The sequence below is a fragment of the Prenolepis imparis genome, unplaced genomic scaffold, assembly GCF_030444845.1.
Source record: "Prenolepis imparis isolate NDT839.2.m4 unplaced genomic scaffold, iyPreImpa1.0 SCAF_8, whole genome shotgun sequence".
Classification (NCBI taxonomy): domain Eukaryota; kingdom Metazoa; phylum Arthropoda; class Insecta; order Hymenoptera; family Formicidae; genus Prenolepis; species Prenolepis imparis.
The window spans coordinates 12,284,846-12,306,432 of record NW_028141166.1 but is presented as its reverse complement, the minus strand read 5'-3'; the positions used below and the strand labels follow the sequence as shown (position 1 = coordinate 12,306,432).

At 41.9% G+C, this 21,587-nt stretch overlaps 2 protein-coding genes across 5 annotated transcripts in view; one reads left to right on the top strand and one right to left on the bottom strand.

The window, feature by feature from the left end:
• Window positions 1-21,587, bottom strand: part of LOC145940024 (uncharacterized) — a 298,072-nt gene that overhangs the window by 207,566 nt on the left and 68,919 nt on the right. The window contains exon 6 of the mRNA XM_083044795.1: window positions 62-230. Within this exon, the coding sequence (XP_082900921.1) occupies window positions 62-230 (169 nt within the window). The remainder of the gene's footprint in view (window positions 1-61; window positions 231-21,587) is intronic.
• The window catches only part of Pdm3 (POU-domain protein pdm3), a 115,981-nt gene that overhangs the window by 40,738 nt on the left and 53,656 nt on the right, over window positions 1-21,587 (top strand). The window lies entirely within an intron of this gene.

The window sequence follows — 21,587 nt, the reverse complement described above, 5'->3', positions numbered from 1 at the left end:
ACATATGTGTGTGTCGAATATCTCATAAACAAGTTTAGAAAAAATGTTTCATTTTGCATACCTCGCAGTTGCCCCGATGTCGCCTGATGCCTCCCCGGGCCTCCTCCTCCTCTCTTGGTCCTTCGTAGCACTCACGACACTCGCGAAAACACGAATAATTACGATTATCCGAAACTTTACACGGCACTCCCGACACGACGCGTGAATCGCACTGTGTATCGCAATGCTACCTGTAACAAATAAAATACATATACATATTAGAATAATCTTATTATTTCGCATTATAACATACACAATATAAATATGCTAACTAGAATTAACGATAAATATATCCACGGATCGCAACACATTCGCGCGCGCGACAACAGATTAAGTTGGGTTATGTTGGCAAGAGATTTTGCATCGAATTTTTCGCGAAATGTGCGTTTCGAACAATTACGCCTACATATTAATGTTGAAATTATGATATGCGATTGATAAATATTACAATACAAAGGTTAGAAATCGTTTCTAACGATTATGCTTACTAATTAATCACAGCGGGACGCAGCTCCAACTGCCTGATACTCGCGGCGTTTCGGTAATGGCCGAAGCTACAAACATCGGCAACTTCATACTAATAGCGCGCGCGATACTAGATACATGACTTAATATTAATAAATATTAGAAAAAAATATTAGAACAAATATTAATCGAGAATAAGGTATTATAACATATTATTACTATTTTATAACTTTTACTAATTATTATTTTAAAATTTAATTAGCAAATTAACGTTTTAATCAGCTGATTTCTGTGAAAAAATATTAATCGAGTTTAAACAAACTTTATATTATTTTTTTTTTAATATTCTTTTTAACATAAAATCGAAGAATGGCGCGCGCTTGTGTTGTTCTAGTAATAATATAAATCCTATGTGTAAGAAAATCAAAAATATAAAAAAAGATTGCGCAATAATATTCATCAGCAGTAATGCTTTTAAGTCTAAAAAGAATGAATTTTTACTTTACAAATTTATCGGACAAAATGTCAAATTATGTTAAATTATCAATTATATATATATATATATATAGAGAGAGAGAGAGAGAGAGAGAGAGGGAGAAATATATAGTTTTGTCACGTTAATATTTATCGAGTGACCTTTAGTTTATAAACGAATTGCATATGGAACTGATTCGCGACAAAACATATTACCATCTCCACTCAATCGCGCCGAGATGTATGTATGTAATCATGAACACACAGAGAATATACACAGATTTACTCACTCTACTCGCATTACACATTAATAAGCGTCTAAGAATGATCGCGACGACTATTATCGCTCGTACAATATCATGAGTGCGCGTATAGCTTAACGAAAGTTAATTAGAATCGTCGGTCGAACGGGTTTGTAGTGAGGTGAGAAGTCAGCCGGATAAAATTACTGTCGATGCTTGATTGAAACGACGAGAAACGAATGAGAGCGAGAAGGCGAATGATGCGAGGCCGGTTCGATTGTTAGAGGAGAGTTTGGACGATGATGCAGAATGATTCAGCGAGTATCACTGAACGAAATGACGAGCACGATTCTCTCTCTCGCGGATCCCCATCTCTTGTTTTTACTAATAAAAATCAAGTGGCAAGATATATATTCTCGCGGTAATAATATATTCGTACATCCCGATATCGGTATAATTTATTTCGAAACATTTTCTTTTATATATATCACACGAGAAACAAGACATTACAATTTTACAGAAGCATCTGTTGTAATATTTTTTTGTGTGCAATATGATTCATTTTCGTACCATAATACGATCTACCAATCTTAAAGCTACCTCATTAATTATATAAGTTTTTCATTGTTAATAAAAGCACGTTAATTAGTTGAGAATTTTCTTGCGCAATAACGATGTATAAATCACGTTAAGTCGACGAATATTTCGACGGCGATCGGAGGGAGCGAAATAAAGGGCAGGTCTTGTTATTTTAGGAGAATAGAACGAGTTGGCAGCGAAATGGGTTATTCCAAGCCGTTGATTTTCTCCTGCTACTACGAACGGAACGCGGGGAGAATATCATTATAAAACGCCAAGTCACGAAACCGGCCATTCCGCCGTCCTATTAAAATATTAAAACACCTCGTCCAGCCCCTGGTGAGTCCTGGCGTGGGGTGTGAAAAAAATAAATCTACCTTGTCATGCACAGCCCCGCTCCGTGCCTCTCGTTGTCTCCCTACCGTGGTGTTTCAGGAACAGGTATGAACGACCCTCGAATACACTTGATTGATCATTGGAACAATTCGTACTCGCGCTTGAAGAACAAAATGCCAAAATAATGTTCACATATCGAGAGTCTTTCCAAATACTTTTGATTGTTACCGGTATATGTATTAAGCTACTCGAAAAAAATGTTTTCAAAATATAAAAAAATATTCTCTCGTTTCAATTACAATATATATATATATGAACAATATCGTTCATATTTCCGCCCCAGAAATCGCAATTAAGAACAATAAAAAATAGCATATTGCTCGATGTAATTATATTTCTGAAAATACATCTTTAACAATTGATTTAGTACGTTTCGATAACCAATAGGGTCAGAGTGTATATCAATTTTTATTTTATATTAATGCATTTTTTTACGTGAATTTCAACAAATAATTTTTATTAGAATTGGCGAGAGTCGTATAAATTATTCTATTCTAGCACTCGTTCGTAGCCATCGCCACTTCTATGCTATTTCGACCTGGCTGGACTTGTCCAGCCGCTCATCAGTCAGAGTCATTACTGGGATAATTAATTACATTTGCCCCCTCGTCTCCTCAACCCCCAGCATCCACGTTTCGTATCTCCCTGCTTCTCTCGAGTCTGGTACGAACAGTGGACGAATCAATGAAAAAATATAGGATTAGGTGCTCATCGGTGTCGTATCTACCGAAATCCAGACACGAAGAACAGAAAGAAGAAGATAGCGAACCAAAACGATGCGTTGCGTATTAGTTAGTTGGAAAAGAATATCAAAGCTCTTAGTGGCGTGATCTTCTTATTGGCGAAGAAGGATCCCGAGGCTTTCTCTCTTTGGCGAGGAGGCGGCGATGGCATGAAAATCTGTTGAAAACTCGGTTCCTTCTTTAATTAATTATGCAAATGGCCCCCGGGCACCATGCTTAAACTTTTCGTCCGAGACCTCAACGATGGTAGCTCCGCAGCCGCAGCATTAATTATACACCGAATAATAACAATTATTACAATTAGCCTGAGCCGGCACCGCTCGCCTTCAGCCTCGAAGGGGGCAAGGAATATCAGTGCGGGAATATAACGGCGCACTTTATCTCATCAAGTACCGTACAATTTGTATATTTCACGACGCGAATTATTTCCGCGCAACATTTCGGTATGCAGAAACGAATGTTTCTTTAATTGCGTTAAGTGAGCTTTCGATCGTGTCAATGGTTAAGATTTTTTTTATTTATCCAATTAATCACTCGAATAAAATTATAATAATAACACTGATAATTATAATCACGCGAAGAATATATATATATTAGACATAAAGAAAAGAATGAGAGAAAGTTTTATCAATAGTCGCCTTGCTATTTTGCAAATTAAAAGAGAAAATATATTTATTATCGGATATAAAAAAAATTAGAAAAAATTAGAAAAAAATAGTATGTTATACGTGTTTCTAAACTCACTTGAATCTAACATTTGGCGCGAGATGTACTGTTATTACAGGTGATATTGTCATTATGTGCCATTAATTCTACATAATTACGCGGTCGTACGCGGAAATCGTCGGGCACGGCTGAGCTTCACGTGTCAATTTGCGGAAATTTTTCGACGTCGGTGCGCGATGTGCCGATGCCATTTGCGCCTCCGACATGAATGGACAAGGACGTAAGAATAAAACGCATGACGTATTACCGTGCCGCTTACGCAATGTTCCGGCTGCAAATAAAAACGAACGAGCCGTCCGGCGGAGGCTGTCGCATTGCACAGCCAACTATTTCGTTCTGATACAATTTATGCCATGCTTATATTTGTAAGACAACTTGCACTCACGATGAGAAATTACATTCACGCGACAATCAAAAAATTATTTATAATTCCGTCTCATTAAATTTTTTTGTAAGTCGCAAAATTTTTTGGAATAAAGACTCAGATGCCGATAACAATTTTTAATCCGAGTTAAATCGCACTCGCCGCCTTTGAGACACAATCTGCGCGATCACATTTATTATATACAGGATTACGCAGAACTATTACCAGCTTTTCATCTGCCGAGTATTTGATCAAATTGAAGTTATTTTTTCGTTAACAAAAATTTCATTCAATATCAATTTTTTTTTCATATAAAATTCGAAAAAGTTTCTATATTAAATATCTTGGTAACACAATATTGCATGATAAAGATTTGTTATAAAAACAAACTTATATCGTAAATCTTAAATTAATCAACTAGATTAATGCTTTACAATGGAAAGCAATGTGTAGTAATTGTTATAATACAATTACTGAAACATATAAACATCGGAGAAATAAAATGCGGATTGTTGATATGAACAACAATTGCCGGTAGAAAATAGAAGGTAATGACTCGACGTTACACTCCTTACGCTCTTCGCGTGTGTTTGTTACCTACAACTACGTTGAGCGTGAAAATAATAGTAATCAGCCATCATTACGCAGTGCAATCGTGCCACCTCTTGCTGGTAAACATACTTTATTTAATGTTCTCCAATTAGCAGCGCACAGAGCTCGCCTAGAGTATCAATCCTTGTTGCTTTTTATTATATAAAATTATTTTCCATTTGCAAACATTATAAAAACTTAACTTGCCGATTTACGTCGCAATTATTTCATTTTGTTCTTCTTTTATCTCATTAAAAATATTTTCTTGATGTTCTCCGCACAGCCACTTATCCAGTACATACATAACAAAAGATTATATTCATGCATTTCGGTAAAATATTCTTTTTAATGATATATAAGCTACATGTCTACAAATTTACATTTATTTTTGTGCAAATTGCGTCTACTTCTTTACAAAACAGACAGATTCTAACCAGGGAGGAGAGAGAAAGAGAAAGACGTGCGCGCGCGTCGAGTCGAGACTTGCGAGGAGTTCTACAAACCAGCCTCATTTCCTTTTCTCATTCCGCTTTGCAAAAAGCGTAGCAGAGAGATATCGTGTTACTAATTAGTAAACATAACGACTCCAGATAATGTTGATGCCACGGCAAAAATCTTTTGTGATACATTATAACCGCAATCTCGTTTACAGTCGACCGACAAAGTTATTAAAATTTTAAATCGCGTTTGTTTGATGCGCGCATAGAGATCTCGCTAGACGGTTACTAAAACGTATGAATACATGAATTGGCATCGATACTCGATTGTATTGTATAATACCTGGCGAGCTTCGATTTGTCGTACATTCGGGTATATACCAGTTTCGGAGCGTATCAGACATATCGGACAAATACGTAAAGAGAGAGAGAACGATGCATAAAATAAAAGGAAACTATAACGACAGCTTTTAATGGGATACATAAATAAGTTGCTCACATTTACAGCCGTTTTCACTCGTCCGCTCTTCGCTCAATTCGATTTTTTATATGAAAAAAAATTCGACCTTCTTATAAATGATTACTACACAATCAAAGAGAGCTCGTTTCTATATTCAAAATACCTGCGGCTATTTGATGCGATATGAGAATCGCGACAAATAAATATACGTAATAACAAAATTATTAGAGCCATTAATATAGGGATGCTGGTTAAATTATAGCGACGACCGAGCTTCATAATTTTTTCAAAAGGTGGCAAATTTGAATCAGTGACATCAATCGCACGCAACTAATACCGGTACGCGGGTAGAAAATTGCGAACGGGATTGCAACCAACACACACCTCGTTCGAACGATTGGAACCAAATTTGGCACGAAATCACATTCCACGCGAGAATCGGGACAAAAATTTACACGATATTCCGTAAATCTTTTGTTATAATTTTCATCTAATTAATAATTTTCGTTTTAAACTTGAACTTGTTACACGGATATTTCTCGTCTTCGCGAACAGATTTCCAATCCTTTGCAAATCGGGGGAATATCACTTGGCCACACCGCGGTCTGGCTCTTGCCGCGATCCGAGGTCAGGCCGTCCTAGCAAATGCTTTAATCAGCCGAGTATCACCTCGCGAGAAGCGGCAACCGGAAGAGACGGACGATCCAGAAAAGAGGAAAACGCCGGGGTGGGAGGGGGGGGGAGGGATAGGTCGAATTTGTTTCCGAACAATTTTCAGTGTTCCGCCGTGCAAAGGGGTTGGTCGGCAGGAATAATGTATATCCGAGGTTTGGCTGGCTTGTGCCAGGCGAGCGGGGGTGCGCCGGTAGGGGGCTGACGAACGGGTGGACCGGTGCGGTCGGGGGCGCGGAGGGGTAACGGCGATACTTTTTTCGGGTGTAATTTTTTATCAGCACCGGCAACCGAGCGCTTTGACCAATCCCTCAACCCCCTCTCTTCCTCCCGGCCCCTATATGGCTCACCATCCCGCGTACCATCCCCTCGCCGCACCTATACCGACCGACTGGTCTCCACCACCTCATCCTCCACCCATTGCCACCCAGGACACCCCACGGCGGCCACCCGCTCCCCCTACCACCGACCAATCTCGCCACCGTATCGGTGCTCAATCACATTTGCGATGCATTTTTTTCCTTCCTCTTTTTTCATAAAGCTGGATTATAATTGCATCGCGAGTTCGAGTTGCGGGATAGCCGGGCGAAAAAATGGAACATTGCCGGGTATGAGGGTGCACCCGCGCTCGACGGGGCCGCGACGGGAGGGAGCGAAAGGAAGGCGGGAGAGGGTGCGGCAGGGCGAACGATCGGTTTTGGCGGTGGGAGGCGAAGGGGTGGCGAGGGGGATAGGGACCGGGGGGGCATCAGTGCAGGAGGAAAAAAACCGATGAGGTTTCGAGGCCGCTTGATTGGTAGCCGAACGTACACCTACTCGCCATCAACGAATCCGACTGTCCGCGTCCTCATCTTCACCCCTTTGCCCTTCGTCGCGCTCTATCCGCCTTGCGTGTGCTCGACTGCCTCCCTTCTTTCCTTTACGTTCGCGGACGATGCGATCTCGTTTCGCGAGCCAGCGACAGTGTCGCGTGCGAGCATAACGAAATCTGGAGCATCGTTAACTCATCGGAAACGTATCCATTGCTCATAAAACGGTAACCGGAAGTGCCGCGATATACTCGCGCGGCCGGCACCGATATGTCGCATCGCTCCGCTGCTGTAACTCTCGAATGTTCTTGTTCGAGATACCTTTTATATTTCACGATGATTTAATTTTTGGAGATTGATATTCACCCCTGTTGAATTATAATTTTCACACATACCGCGTATGTGTATGTATGAGAGAGAATTTTTATTTTTTGAAAAAAAAAAAAAAAAAAAAAAAAAATTATTTTAGATGAGATAATAATAGAAGGATAAAAGTTGATACATCTTTTTACATACTTTGATGCATACTTTGATACAATTCGCATAGCGAAAATCATCACGTGTGACGACGACGATCGGTGGCGTGATGCCGCTTAGATACCGCGAGTATTTTATCCTTCGCGACCAGATGAGAGAAATCCGTAGGAAAACGAGATAAAACGGGCGAGAGATAGAACGACGTCCTTTGGACGTGCAGCCCGTCGATAAATAGCGAATGCGATAAAATGCCGCGAATTTAAAATACGTCCAGGTTTTACAGCGGGGACCAAAGGACAAAGCCGTTCTCGTTGTTTCGACAATACCGCTCGTCGAAAGGGGGGTTGGCATGGGAGAACGAGCAGGAGCGCGCAAGAGAGACGAGGCACGGAACGCAAGGAAGAGTGCGAGCGAGACGACAAGAGCAAAACGAGAGCGGAGGTAGCGGATCGGGGGTGGTTCGGTGAGGGCTGATTCTTCGGCCGACACACGTTCGCTCACCAGCATCACGCGCCGGCAGGCGTCGCTGGTTTAAAAATGGGGGATTTTTTCACATTTATCAGTGCACGCTCAGATCTGGCTTCCGTATCAATGTCCGAACACACGCGAACACCCAGACAATCGCGCGAATTCACACGAATACATTGTCCCGATCGGATTGTATGGATTTTTTTCCGGGACACACACCGCCCTCTTCCGCACCACCCCCCGGATCCGCCGAACGTACCCTCTCGTTCTCACTCTTTCTCTCTTGCCCAGCAGGTCTCCTCGTTTACCACCCCCCGACCGCGCCTGCCCGCTCTCTCTTCTCCCCCCGCCACTCCTGCACAATACCACCCCATCAGCTATCCCGCCATCCACGCGACAACCGTAATTTTAAGCTGAAAGGACCGATTTTTGTGCATCTCGATGCTGTTTGCTGCGTCGTCGGCTTCACCAACCCGCCAACCTGCGTCGCCCCCCCGCGCCCTCACCACCAATCCTCGTCCCGCTTTTCCAGCGGGCACCAGCGATACCCTCTTTTATTGCGACGCGACATAGTCGACGTACAAATGATTGTTTTTGTCGAAGGTATGTCGGTTTTTGTCCGGTCGTCTTTTTCGCGGGCCTCATTGTCGCGCCTGATAATAATTATCGCCGGAAACACACGCGCGGCCGATGCCGCACCCCTGTAAAAAGATTTACTTTCCCCGTCCCACGTGTGATATATTTATACGCGCATTATTCTCTCCTTCCTCTCGCCTGCATCCCCCTTCGCGAACGAGAGCATGCGACAAGTGCGTTTTCACGACGGTCGATTCTCGCGACGATTCTCGCGCGGCCGATATTCACGGAACAAAGTCCGACGTCTGCGGAATCAAAAGGTACTTGGATGAATGGAAGACGATCAGTCGTGTCTGCTCGTATGCCCCGATAAATAAATAGGGATCCACCATTATCTAGAGGACCAGCCCTCGATGCCGAACCCCTACCACCGAACGGGTCAATGGAATTCATAACGTTTGCGCGGATAAAAAAGCTGGCTGGCCCGCACAGGAGGGTGGGGCCACATCGGAACATTACTCATACCTCGGCGTTCGCGCAATTTTTAGCTCTGAAATAAATCATCATTATTGCGGCCGGAGGGATGCGCATTATGGGGGTTGCGGGGGTAGATTATCGTAGGTGGAGGCTACCTACCCCCCCACGTCCGATAATACCCTTTTAGGGTCGAAAACGGATGACGGGTAGTAACGTCAAAAACTCTTCGTTGTATCTCGGATTATTTGTAAATTGCGATTTACAAATGATTATAAAACTTGGAGCAAACGAATGCAAAATTTTGGCCGTCTTTAAAATACTAACATTTTATTTTATTTTGCATTTATCGTCGATAAGCTTTTTTTAATTAGCAGGCATCGTATAGATGTGAAACAAGAGAATGATTATCATGTACATACATTTGTCCTATTCAATAGTTATTATATATTTTTTTACTTTAATAACGGCGCAAAAAGACGTTTGTCATCCTATTCATATGCAAGAATATAGGAGAAATGATGATGGAAATTTATAAATCTAGGATAGCGGTTTTTGGTCGGTGTCGCATGGTAAACCAATAATTAACGTTAACGATTAAGAATTAGATAATTAATTATAGCCGGACATGATGTAGCAATGCGGCAACGATATCATCGGGGGCATATATTTGGGTACAGGTCAGGACATACCGAGCGAGGTACGAGCGTTGAGTTGATGTTTGCCAGCTGATTGATGATGTAACATCATCCTGGTAGCCCTCCCACCGATTTCCGCTTCGTCGTTCTGTGTCCCGCGCCTATCCACTACCCTTTCTCTCTCTCTCCCTCTCTCCCTCTCTGTCTCTCTTTCTTTCTCTGCTTCGATTTTCGTTTCTATCCGTCACTATTAAACACAGTGATCAAGCAACGATAAATAGATTTCGATATTTCTAACGGCAAATTAATTAATTAATTTATTGATCGCAGCGATGTGCATGATTTGAGGATTCGTTTGTGGTAATAATGAGGGCCATGGCCAATTGCAATATCGCTATGCTAATCGGATCAAAATATTGAAAAAGAAATGTGACACCGTATATGCTGGACACGAAGCATTTTGTTATGTAACGTATAATCGATAACGCGTATATAAATATCCGTCTATTTGTAAATAATGCTGACAAGAAGCGAGTGGATCAAAAGTGCCTCAAAAATGATATTCTTACATATATCGCGATCATATTGAAATATTAGTTTGGCTAATAATATATACGACATAAATTAGATTGACGTATTATTCATTTCTAACGAGTCTAAATTCTGGATTCTTTTTTTAAATAGATAAATATTACATGCAGATTTATATCTTTAAACATGCATCTTTGTTAACATTTATTGTTTAAAAAAAAGAAATATTGCAAATATATTTTTTTCAAATTTTAGACGAAATATCAGTTGAAATATATGCTAAATATATTTTCTAATCTATTATTTACATATGACAAGAACCAAAATTTTTGATTGAACTATATAGTGATTCTTTAAATATCTGTTTTTATGCAAAGTTTTTCACGAGATTGGTATGTGTGCGTGCGCCTATAAGAGAGATTAATATAAATTGAGACGTAAGCTCGACATTAAAGCGAAATGAGGAAGAGTGGGTTAAGGTTGCCCGGCTCATTAGCGAAGTTAAGCGGATGCGCGTCGCTAACGCCACCGAGGAACTTCGGAGCTGGCAATCATCGGTAATTGTGACGATCGATCTTGATCGAAATGCTCATTTCCTGTTTGCCAGGCGCTACGAGTCGCAACAGTGGTACGGGGGTGCGGAGGTAGGGTAGGTGGCTCATGGAAGGCGGAGGGAGAGGTCGAAGGCTGCCTAGCCGGCGCATCATTAACGTGATTAATGTTGAAATAAATCAGGAGCTTCGAAACGGTAGTCGATAAATCCAATAATTGCGGTATAATCATAAGTAAACAGGCGACGTCTATCGCGTTAACGTATCATCGGCAACCATCGACGACAATATCCAATGTTAAGAGTGCGCAGCATTTATTATGTACAATTTTCTCTGCAAAAAGACGAGTTATAAATATCACTCAGTCCTCATCTCTCTCATTAAAAGAAAATATTTAGTTTAAAACTAAATTCATATTTCATATACACATGTATCTTAAACGTAAAGATTAAAAACAGAACATGAAATTAACGTAAAATATACTTTTACGCAACGACGTTGATGGCTTTTTCGAGATAATTCTATCGACGCACCGTCATTTTAGAATACTAACTGAATTGGTTCTTGTAACAATCAGGGCATTTGAGAGACGTAGCTCCCTCGTGTGTGAAATAAAAAAAAAAGAATACAGTTCGAAATTGGGTGGACGGATCATGATCGGTGAGTGAACGGCGATGCCAGAACAAAGGAACGAAATCTGTTGCTTCTTCGAATATAGTTTCGCTACCGAGACCTATCTACGATTTCAATTTTTAATTATAATTGAATTATAAAAGCCGATTTCACATATTTGTTTACGGCAAACCCGATTGACTGACTATGTCGGGTCAATCGGATGACTCGCGTTTCAATGCACCTTTCATTATTTTAGAATCAACGAAACTGAATTAATCAAGGCCTTAAATGCAATATTCGATCGACTCCGTCGAAAATCTCAATTCAATGTGCATTTACTGCATTTACAATAAATTTTTTTTTTTAAATGGAAGTGGAAATATATACGGAAATGAGCAATCTTTTCGTCGATAATTAAACATTAGTAGATCACGAGTCCGGACATTCCGAAGCAGGGACATAAATAATTTAACGATTTAAATTTAATTGTCGACGCCCGCGCGAAATCGCGCTTCTTCTTTTATATTGATTTTAAAAAACGAGGAAAAAAAAGACACGAGGTCATGAGAGAGGTCATTATGAGACGATAGAGCGACGTTGCTCGCACGCGAGTAATGTGGTAGCGTTGGAAGGGTTGGAAAAAGAAAAAAAAAGCAGCGCGATACAGAAGCTGCTGGTCGTTCGCGATCACAACTCTGCGAGTTTGATCATTCGCAATTATAGAAAATTTATTAGAAACTTGCGCGACAACCGTTATCCATAATTAGCGCCTGTTCACGGAGCAGCACAGATATTCACTGTCCGCACCGGTTTATCCGCTATCCAGCGCGGCGTCCACGCGTGGGATTAATAACTCTCAAGAGACGCGTAAGAAAATCAATTCGCCCGTGAGAATAGCGCCGTGAGCACGTGTTAACATGAGCGGGTGTGCGGGCGAGCAGGCGGGCAGAGGGATCTAGTCTGTGGATCGGTCGATCGATGCTTTCCACCCTTTCCTCGGCCGACAGGAGAGCGTCGGACGTGTAGGTGCGCCCCGCTGCAACGTCCCTTATGTGCCGCAGCAATACTGCACACCGCGTTGCATTTAACGCGACTCAGTGGATCGATGTGTGACACACGGACGCTCGGTGATAGATATATAATAAGCGTGGAGTCGCGCCGCGTGCGATCCATGCCGCAGACCTGTCTTTATATACCCTCGCTCGTTATATACATGTAATGAAGTAGCCACCCAAGTTTTATCGAAAAACGTCTCTCGTGTCTTCAACTTTTGCATCTTATCGTGATTCCTTTTCTTTACTTGCAAGGGAATTTCGCGTATAACTGTCGTGGACAGAATTAAATTTCGATAAATTTATTTCTCGACAACTTATTTATTGACGAAAAAATCTTTAATTGCAATCTTGTAAATTTCCACTATCAAATGTAATAATTTTCAGATTTTCATGAATAAGAATAAATTATAAAAGAAAACTTGTTTGATAAAAATCGATCGTATTAAATCCCAAACTCTTGATATCGATAGGAGGCTTTGTACCCTTTAAAAGAACGAGAGCTAATCGCGGGTTTCATACTTCTCGATCTATCCACGCGAAAGCAATTTAACCGTCGAGAATATCCGACAAGAGCACGCGTTAACGCCGCTATCAAGGTATCCCTATCTCATAAGGACGAAGATCTCGTCTGGACGGATCGATCGAGCTTTCCGCCTTTTCCTCGACGCACAATAGCCGGTCCTATGTACTGCCATAGGCGCGCCTCCGCACATGTCTCGCGTGGTACGACACAACGACCGTGCTACCAACGCACTTGCTCATCTCATACGACATATACACGCACGCACATATACACACGCGCGCGCTGGCTCGCTCGCTCGCTCGCACAGAGACTCACACAATGTTAAATTTAACACCAGTCAGCGGTTCACCGAGAAACCGTGTCGCCGGGTAACGCACGAGCTTTAACACGCGCTGCGGACAATCGCCACGCGATAGATACATAATAAGCGTGGTGTTGTATACGGGGCGTCTAAGGCCGCCGTGGGCTAATGAAGCCCGGGCTAGTTAGGCGCGATGTTAATTAAATGATATGATCATTAGTCATTATAACGTCATTGTGTTGCGCGACCGGCAACTTGCGTCAGAACCTGTGTGTGCTCGTCCCTGTACTGCCTACTCTTGGGACCTACCGGCGATATGAACCGTGTGGAACCTGTACCGGATGTACGAGCATGCCACGCCCGCCACACACCGCAGCATTTCTATGACTATACTCTCTCCTCGCTCTTCCACCGTTTCCGCCGCTTCTACATATGCACCTATACCCGGGTAGCTCTGTTCGTCGCACGGTTCGGACCGAGCGATTTCACGTCAAAAAGGACCGACGATGAGAAAAATGAGCGACCGCGTTAAGTGGATAATTTGAGGGGATCCAAAACAGGATCAATTCGGGAAAAGTTGTTCGACGATAGAGAACGAGTCTAGAAATCGCAGTCGTATATTAGCTTACAGAGGATATAAAATGGCAATTGGTAATTATTTTATTGGCTAAATTATTATTCGCTAAATTATATAACTCGTAATTATTGTCATTTATTATATACGTAATTTTACATATTTCCAAACACTGTCGGTCCTCCAATCGTACGGAAACAGCCGTCATTATACATGCGAGTGTGTGTGTATGTGCATATTCTTTTCTTTGTCAAATTTCTTTCGGAGCCGAACCGGAGGCACGATGCTTCATTCTCGCTTCAAGTGGCTGTTAAATGCAGGAGTGGCAATTGACGACTCGGGCTTAACGGGCGACATTGGGCGCGAGGCGCTTAATTTCAATCGAGAGACACCGAGAAATGCTAATTAGAACGTATTTATAGCATGGTTTAAAGCGCAGGCATAACCGAGCGTGGATCGGTGTGAACTGCGGAGCGAGTAACGCATCGCCACGTCGCATTTCGCGTTAATGGCCACAATTAGGTGTTTTAATTAGCGCTTACTCCCAGCGGCAGCTGCCACTGCCAAATTAGGACTGCCACGAAACAATAACTGCCGATTGAAGAACCTAATTAGCGGAGTCTCTCGCGTACATAGCGCGCATCGGCGAATCTCAGCACAGCTGATATCGCGGTTATAAATTAATAATTGGCAATGATCTCGCTATGATCATTTATCTAGTTATCTCGCTATCTATGCAACTATCTCCGGAAGAGAGACGTAATTAAATCCTGCTCAGGCTAATACATGTATGCTTTGCATTTCGTGATTAAAGGCTTTCTTCAAGAAATCGGAGCTAGCGGGACGTAAAGTAACGTTAAGAAAATGACTTTATTTTATATCAATCATCCTATATTTATTCCAGAATAAATATTTAGTGCCAATAATATTAAAATTAAATTAATCAAACAAGTCAGAATCTCTCTTTTTTTTCTTTCTCAATTTTTTTGTCGAGTATCGCTATTATATCCCTTTTACTTTCGAGCGAGTAACAGAAGCGGTAAACTCTTTGTTCTATCCTTGAATAAAAAAAACGGTCATTTTTTTCAACGTCGCGTTCCGTCGCCAAAAATTTCAACTTACGCGAGCGAGAGAAATCCTAAGCCTTCGGTATTTAACGTTAGCGCGAGTCTTGCGATCGTTAGAGTAACGTGAATGCGTTCATTCGTAGACTGTGCATATATCTCGTGTGTTGTAGCCCGGCTACCGGGGGAGACTTTGGATAATCCTCGAGTGCATGTGCTCTTCCGTAATATGGCTACGGGCCCCTCTTCCGACGAATAGCCTCGCGGTCGGCGGCTGTAATTTAATATACGCACGAAATGGAGACAGTAATGACTCGTATGGTTTCGGGCTTAAAATTAAATGCGACTATCCGAGTTAGTAAAATTCCTAATTCGCGCGCTCCAGATCCGAGTCGGGGATGTTACAAGGCACAGGCATTTTTCCTGTGATCTTCCGGGGCTTCGTATCCTCTCGTATCAGTCAAGCGAGAGTGGGAAGGTGCAACCGGACGCGCACCAAATTAAATTCGGCCAGGAAAAATAAAAAGGAAGTTGCGAGAGGGAGGAAGAGTTGTGGCGCGATATCTAGATTCGCGTTTTTCCTGCCTCTTGTTTTCCGGTGTAGGGAGAGAAAAGCGTGTTATGTGTTCTTAAAATAATCTCTTTCTCATTCGCGTTTTCATCCGACTTCGAAGAATGAAGAATATATTTCAGACGCGAGGTTTTTGTACCCGAGTACAAAATCGAGAGCTAGAAACCTGTCGAACCTATTCATTCTGATATATTTTATGTATCGCAGAAAAGTTGAACGAATCGGAGGATATATAGAGAGAAAGATCAAGGATTACTCGTTAACAATAAAAATAAATGTAGCAATTGTGCGAATTTAATAGACTCTAGCAAACGATCGGATCTATTTCGCTCGCATTTTGCTTGCAATTCAAAATTCCATCAATTTTTGTAAAAAGAAAAAAAATATCGATTTGTTTTCAATCGCGCGATCCACGGACCTTCTCGCGCGCGCGATTCGCGATCGATTTGAACGCTCGCAGTCCTTATAACGTAAATGCAAAGATATTAAATCCACCAGAAAGTGTTTTTTGTTATTCCCAGAAAGAAAGAGAACCGGATTCTCGCGAGAGCGGCTATAGATACGTGTGCGTGCGCACCATTTAATTAATGTCGCTTATTAGCATATAAACCCGCGTGCGTTGATGATGTAACTCGCCTCGGTGCCGTCGTAATGATCGCGGAGTCGGTCGTAGAACCAACTCGACTCGACGCAGGAGTGGCCAGAGATGCGAAATGTCGTAGGGAACGCTCGAGGCAGCGAGCATTACGAAGCCCCTGGAGCACTCGGAGTGCCCGGCAGCCACTAGTTACATTGTCTAAGGTTTCAATAACCTAATGAACCCCAACGCACGTACCAAACCGACCGAACTCGCTTGCAGTCGAGAGGAAGCGTCGCGCAGCCACGGGACACGGTTAATTAAATACAAATTAGAGCCAAGGATTCCGTCGGCGGGAGGTCGCTTGGAAGAAAATAACGCCTTAGATAAGGATGGGGAGAGAAAGAGAGAGAAAGAAATGGAGAGACAATCAACTTCTTTGAGTATTCGCCGCCACTTTATATCGATTTTAAGCGATGTTAATGGTTCTAAAATCGAGATAAACATATGTGTCTGCTCTTGCTGAGAGAATGCTATTTAAGTATCTTAGCCGACAGTCTGTGTCTCAATTCTATGATGTATAATGAGAGTGAAGAATAATGAAATGGATCGCGTTTCATCTTACGGACTACTCGAATTAAGAGATGTCAAGACCCGACTGACAAGAGAGGTACAACAAGAGCAAGTATCGCGTATCGCGCATGTAAGAAGAGCGTAAGGCGATTAAATTAAAATATTTGATTGCTCCCAAAAGGGGGTCCTATCTTTCCCTCCTCCCCCGCTTCACGCTTCAGTCTACGTCCCGGACGTGTCCGTATCACGCGGGTTCTCTCGCCGAATTTGAAATGCTAAACAGTAAATACGCCTAATGAACACGTATGCTCGTTCGTGTTCGTAGGTATGTTTGTACCAACGGTGACATTACTGTCCGCGTATTTGCGTTTTGCAAGGCCCCCGCGGATAATAGATTCATCCTTCACGCTTCTTAATTAGAAGTTAAGTTTTATTGGCCTTTAGCTCTCTCGCGCGCGCACGCGTGGCTTCCGCGAGCTGATAAGTGTGCGTTTCTATGACACGCATACACTCATACACGGCTGATGAGATGCCGACAGATTATAAGTGACGCGCCGTTCGTGCGTGCCGTACCTCTGTGTATACGCGCGCGTATGCCTATGTGCGTTGACGTGTACATAACTACATCGGATGTCCCGTTGAAATTGAACTCGGCCGACCTTGCATCGTATAAAGGTGTCACGCTATCTTTCAACGAAATTCAATCGCGGTAATGAGAAGAAGTTACAGATAAAAGAGTCGAGTCATTCGAGGAAGTTGGTTAATAATTCCAGTAAGCGCGGCACGATTGTCAGTTTCCTGTGTGTCAGTCACAGTACAAGTGCACATTTTAAATAATGTTCTCTGAACTCATCATGATCCTGTAAAAACTTTCGTCTTTCGAGAAAAATAATGAGTGTAATAATTACGTATGTAACGCGTCGACAATTTTCTTTCGTGATGAATTTTTTATCATTATTTTTTTTTTTGTAGACAATCGTAAATAGTTGCGAGAGAGAATGCTTTTTCATCACATCGATAATCGAGAGAAACATACAAGACTGAGTTTATTGGCAGATACTATCGATGTATTCCCTTCTAGCGACTCTTTTCTTCCTAGGAAGCTTTGCATTTCGCTCGTTCGTTTTTGCAGGAAGCATCAATATTTATATCGCATAATGCATTCATAATTGCCGCGTGTACACTCTATTTGTACTGATTTTGTAATGCCATGAAAATGTATGAAGCGATAGCTATTATTAGAAACTGGATGCAAAACTCGCGGCAGCGACCAGGTTAACTAGGTGTAGACAGGTGGGAAAAGAAAGTAAATGAAGCGGAGGATGAGATTGCATGATTATCAAAGAACGTTCTTGCGTGAGAAATTTCTTTCTACGCTCGCGGCGTCCGTTAATGACGTAGCAGAGTCTTTTGTGATAAAAGTCATGTAAACAAGTTCAATAAGTATCATGATTTCGCGTATACATATCTCACTGTCAAAGACAGTTTATATTGGAATTTGATATCAATATTATTATACCATATACACGAGATCCCTTTGTTATAATATTATTAATTTAGACGATCGTCGCTCCAGAAAAATTACAAAAGTTTCTTTCATTGTCCATTCTTGATGTGAATCGATATCCCTGACTCTCGGCACACGTTAAAGCGAGGATTTACTGCACCGCCGACTTTTTAAGCTCTTGCATGGGAATTTTTCGCGCCGCTGCGCCGACAGATGCATCCCTCATCCAACGTCGGCGCGCTCGCGTTCACTAGCATAAGACGTTTCTGGAACTGTCCGGAACTGTCCGAAAGTCTAGCTCAGAAATGTCGGACGTCTCTCGGTCCGCAGAGGCGTGTCGGACGGCCCTCGATTTATCGACAACCTGTACCCTCGCGTTGTTAAGACCTCGTGGAAATGGCTCGCACAGTACAATCCATATTAGGAGGGACCGTTCTCGCTTGCCGGCCAAGATCTGGACGAGAGAGGGTTCCATCTGAGGGTGAGCGCGGGTGGCGGGCGAAGCAGGAATAAGTTATCTGCAACTAGCAACCCTTCGGCTAAGTGGACGGTTCTCAAGCAGCGCTATTCCCAGTCCCGTTGTTCGCCCGACGAAACTTGATTAATGCCCGTAAGAGGACAAACTCGGCGAATCGAAGCACTGCGGCTATTCGACGATAATTAGAACCGACCATTTCAGGCATATTGACAAAGGCTTCGATCGATTCTCTCTCGATCGATAACGCGCTCGGAAATGCTTAGATCCGGTAACAGGCAGCAGCGGAGATGAGCGGCTGATTATCCTCCCTTTTTAGCGCCGCTGAAGATTGAGACACGCTCGTCTCACTCGACTCGCGTTCGGGATGACCAAAGGGTTCGGGTTGGGAACCTATTTTCCCAAGAGGACGGAATAAGGTGGAAGGAGAGGCCGAGGAGGGAGTCGTTGTGTCCAGTGTCTCGGCGTGCGGCCGCTGGGGTGGTTGTGGCCAGTCACGAGGGCGCATGGGATGGGGTTAGGTCCCTCTTGTACACGAGGCGAGGTTCGGACTTGAGAGATCAATAAACGACCCTCCAACCTGGACACTCGGCCCATCCCTCATCCTACTATGTCGAGGCACCTTCAGTTCTACGGAATCCCAACTACGTACGTTATCGATAATCGCCTTTTTATTACGAGAAATTTCTTTCAACTCGTATTTTTATTTGGGTATACTAATTTATTAATTATTTTATTTTTTTCAACAATTATAATAATTTGCAAGTATTATTTTTTTGCATTGGATAATTTTTGATATAAAGAAATCCGATAATAATCCGATTGAATTGAAATCGTAGTATAATATATGCGATAAAAGAGTTTACGTTTCTCCCTATAGAATCTCGAAGGATCATATCCGACGTACTTTGTTTCCTATCAATTTGCATAAGGGTGGCTAATGTAAGCAGAACTGTTATAGGACGGATATTGCCCCCGGGTGAATGTACTTCGCGTTCGTGAATGCTTCTTAAACCATGAATGTTAAAAACAGCAATCGAGCATAATAATTACATTTAGAAAAACGGTAGCTTAAAATAAACATTGTTTGGCTAAGACTTTGAAACAGACTTAAAGAATTTTACTCTACAAATTAAATTGTAGATATACCTACTATCATGTCCAGAAATTATATAAAATCCAGCATAATATAAATCTTTTAATTTATATATTTTATATATATATATATATTATTTTTATATTTATTAGATGTCTTTAAATAAATACATGTATATGTATATTTAAATATATCGATATATTTTTAAAATTATTCAAACCAGAAATTTTTTATTTCAAATTTTATTCAATTAACATAAGTTTAAATTCTGAACCACAAATCCCGCAAATTAATTGCTTTAAGATCAATTTCACATACTCGTAATTTTCTTTCAGGAAATGTTACATAGTTACTTTCATCGTGAGCGGATTCCATACCATGTAAGCAATTCGATTTAATTCCGAGGAAACTTAAATTGCTCGACCTTGAACTACTTTCAGCAAATCCCGATGTAACTATTAATAAGTCATGTTGCAAATTTTTATAAAATTATAATATACAAGATTTTTAATCCCTTGAATTATTGATACTACAATAGTTTTATCATTTGATCATACTTTATACTGAAAGAACGCCGACGTTACGAAGAATAGAGGGATAGAAAATTGGACCAAAGCTGCAGGTTTTTCTTTTTTATGATAAAGTCGTAGATTCGATTCGAATCCCTTGATAGCAGCAACTGGTGGTGGGTAAAAAGTTCCTACCATCGTTTCTTCCGGACGATTACATTGACGACAATGTACATCTTGTATATGGATTACTAGAAATCATATTTCAATCTCTTTAAAATGTTTCTGATGTTCAAGATTTTTTAATAAACTTATATATATATATATATATATATATGTGTCGATTATATTTAAAAAAAAAATTAAAGAAAAAAGCATTAAAAGCTCACTATATAAAATATTCTTCGTTAACATTAATGTTTAATGCCATAACATTTACACATGACATTTGACATAACATTTTTACCACATGTGTTAGTTTCATATTTTGTTCTTGCGTTTGAAACAAAGGCGATACAACTCGAACAAAAAAAAATATTTTTTTACGTTCAATACACAGCGATGTTTATTCAAAATCATCAGTTCTCTCGTCATCTCAAATCGTTCTTTCACCGCACGATCGAAACAGATCACTTTTTTCGCATTCGAGTACCATTCGTTACGTTTCTCTAATCTCATTTCGAGATTAGGGATACAAAAGTGGAAAGAGACAGAGAAAGAGGTTTAAAGGAGTGGATCGGAGTTTGGTACTTTTACGATCTGACTGTTCGTTCGCGCGCTCCTCTCTCTTTCCTCCTCTCGCTCCCTCTCGTACGCCGGGATCGAGAGGGGTTTGCGGATGCCGCGAGCAACTGGTGGTGGAAAAACACCCTCGTTCGCTCTCTCACCACCCCCTTAGCACTCTCCGCCGCCGTTGCCGCCGCCGCCGTCGCCGCCGTCGCGCCCGGCGCCACCGCGTTCTCTTCCATCCCCCTTTTCTTCTTCCCATCCTCGTTCTCGGCCGCGATCCCACGACACCCACCTCCGGCACCGATGGTACGCACGGTCTTCCACGGCTCAAAGCGACTACGAGCCTTCGAACTTTATGAACGCGTAAACGCTCGAGGGTGTGCGACTCCCCGCGCGTACGGGAAGAAAGATACAGTAGAGGGAAATACATGGATATAGAGTCAAGTATACGCATGTACATACGCACACACGTAGCCGACGCAAGAAAGGGAAGGTTAAACGTTTCATCGACGACTTCGGATGGAGTTTATTAGAGGGAGAGAGACTTGAAAAAAGAACTTGGCGCGGCGCGCGAGAGCTTTCAACGATACGGCGTCGACATCGTTGCTCCCTCGGGTATTCTCGGCTTGCCGATCCAAACGTCATTACCCCCGTTTACCGTTGGCAGTTACTTCTCTATTCAGCTTTATTGTTTCCTCGGTTTATT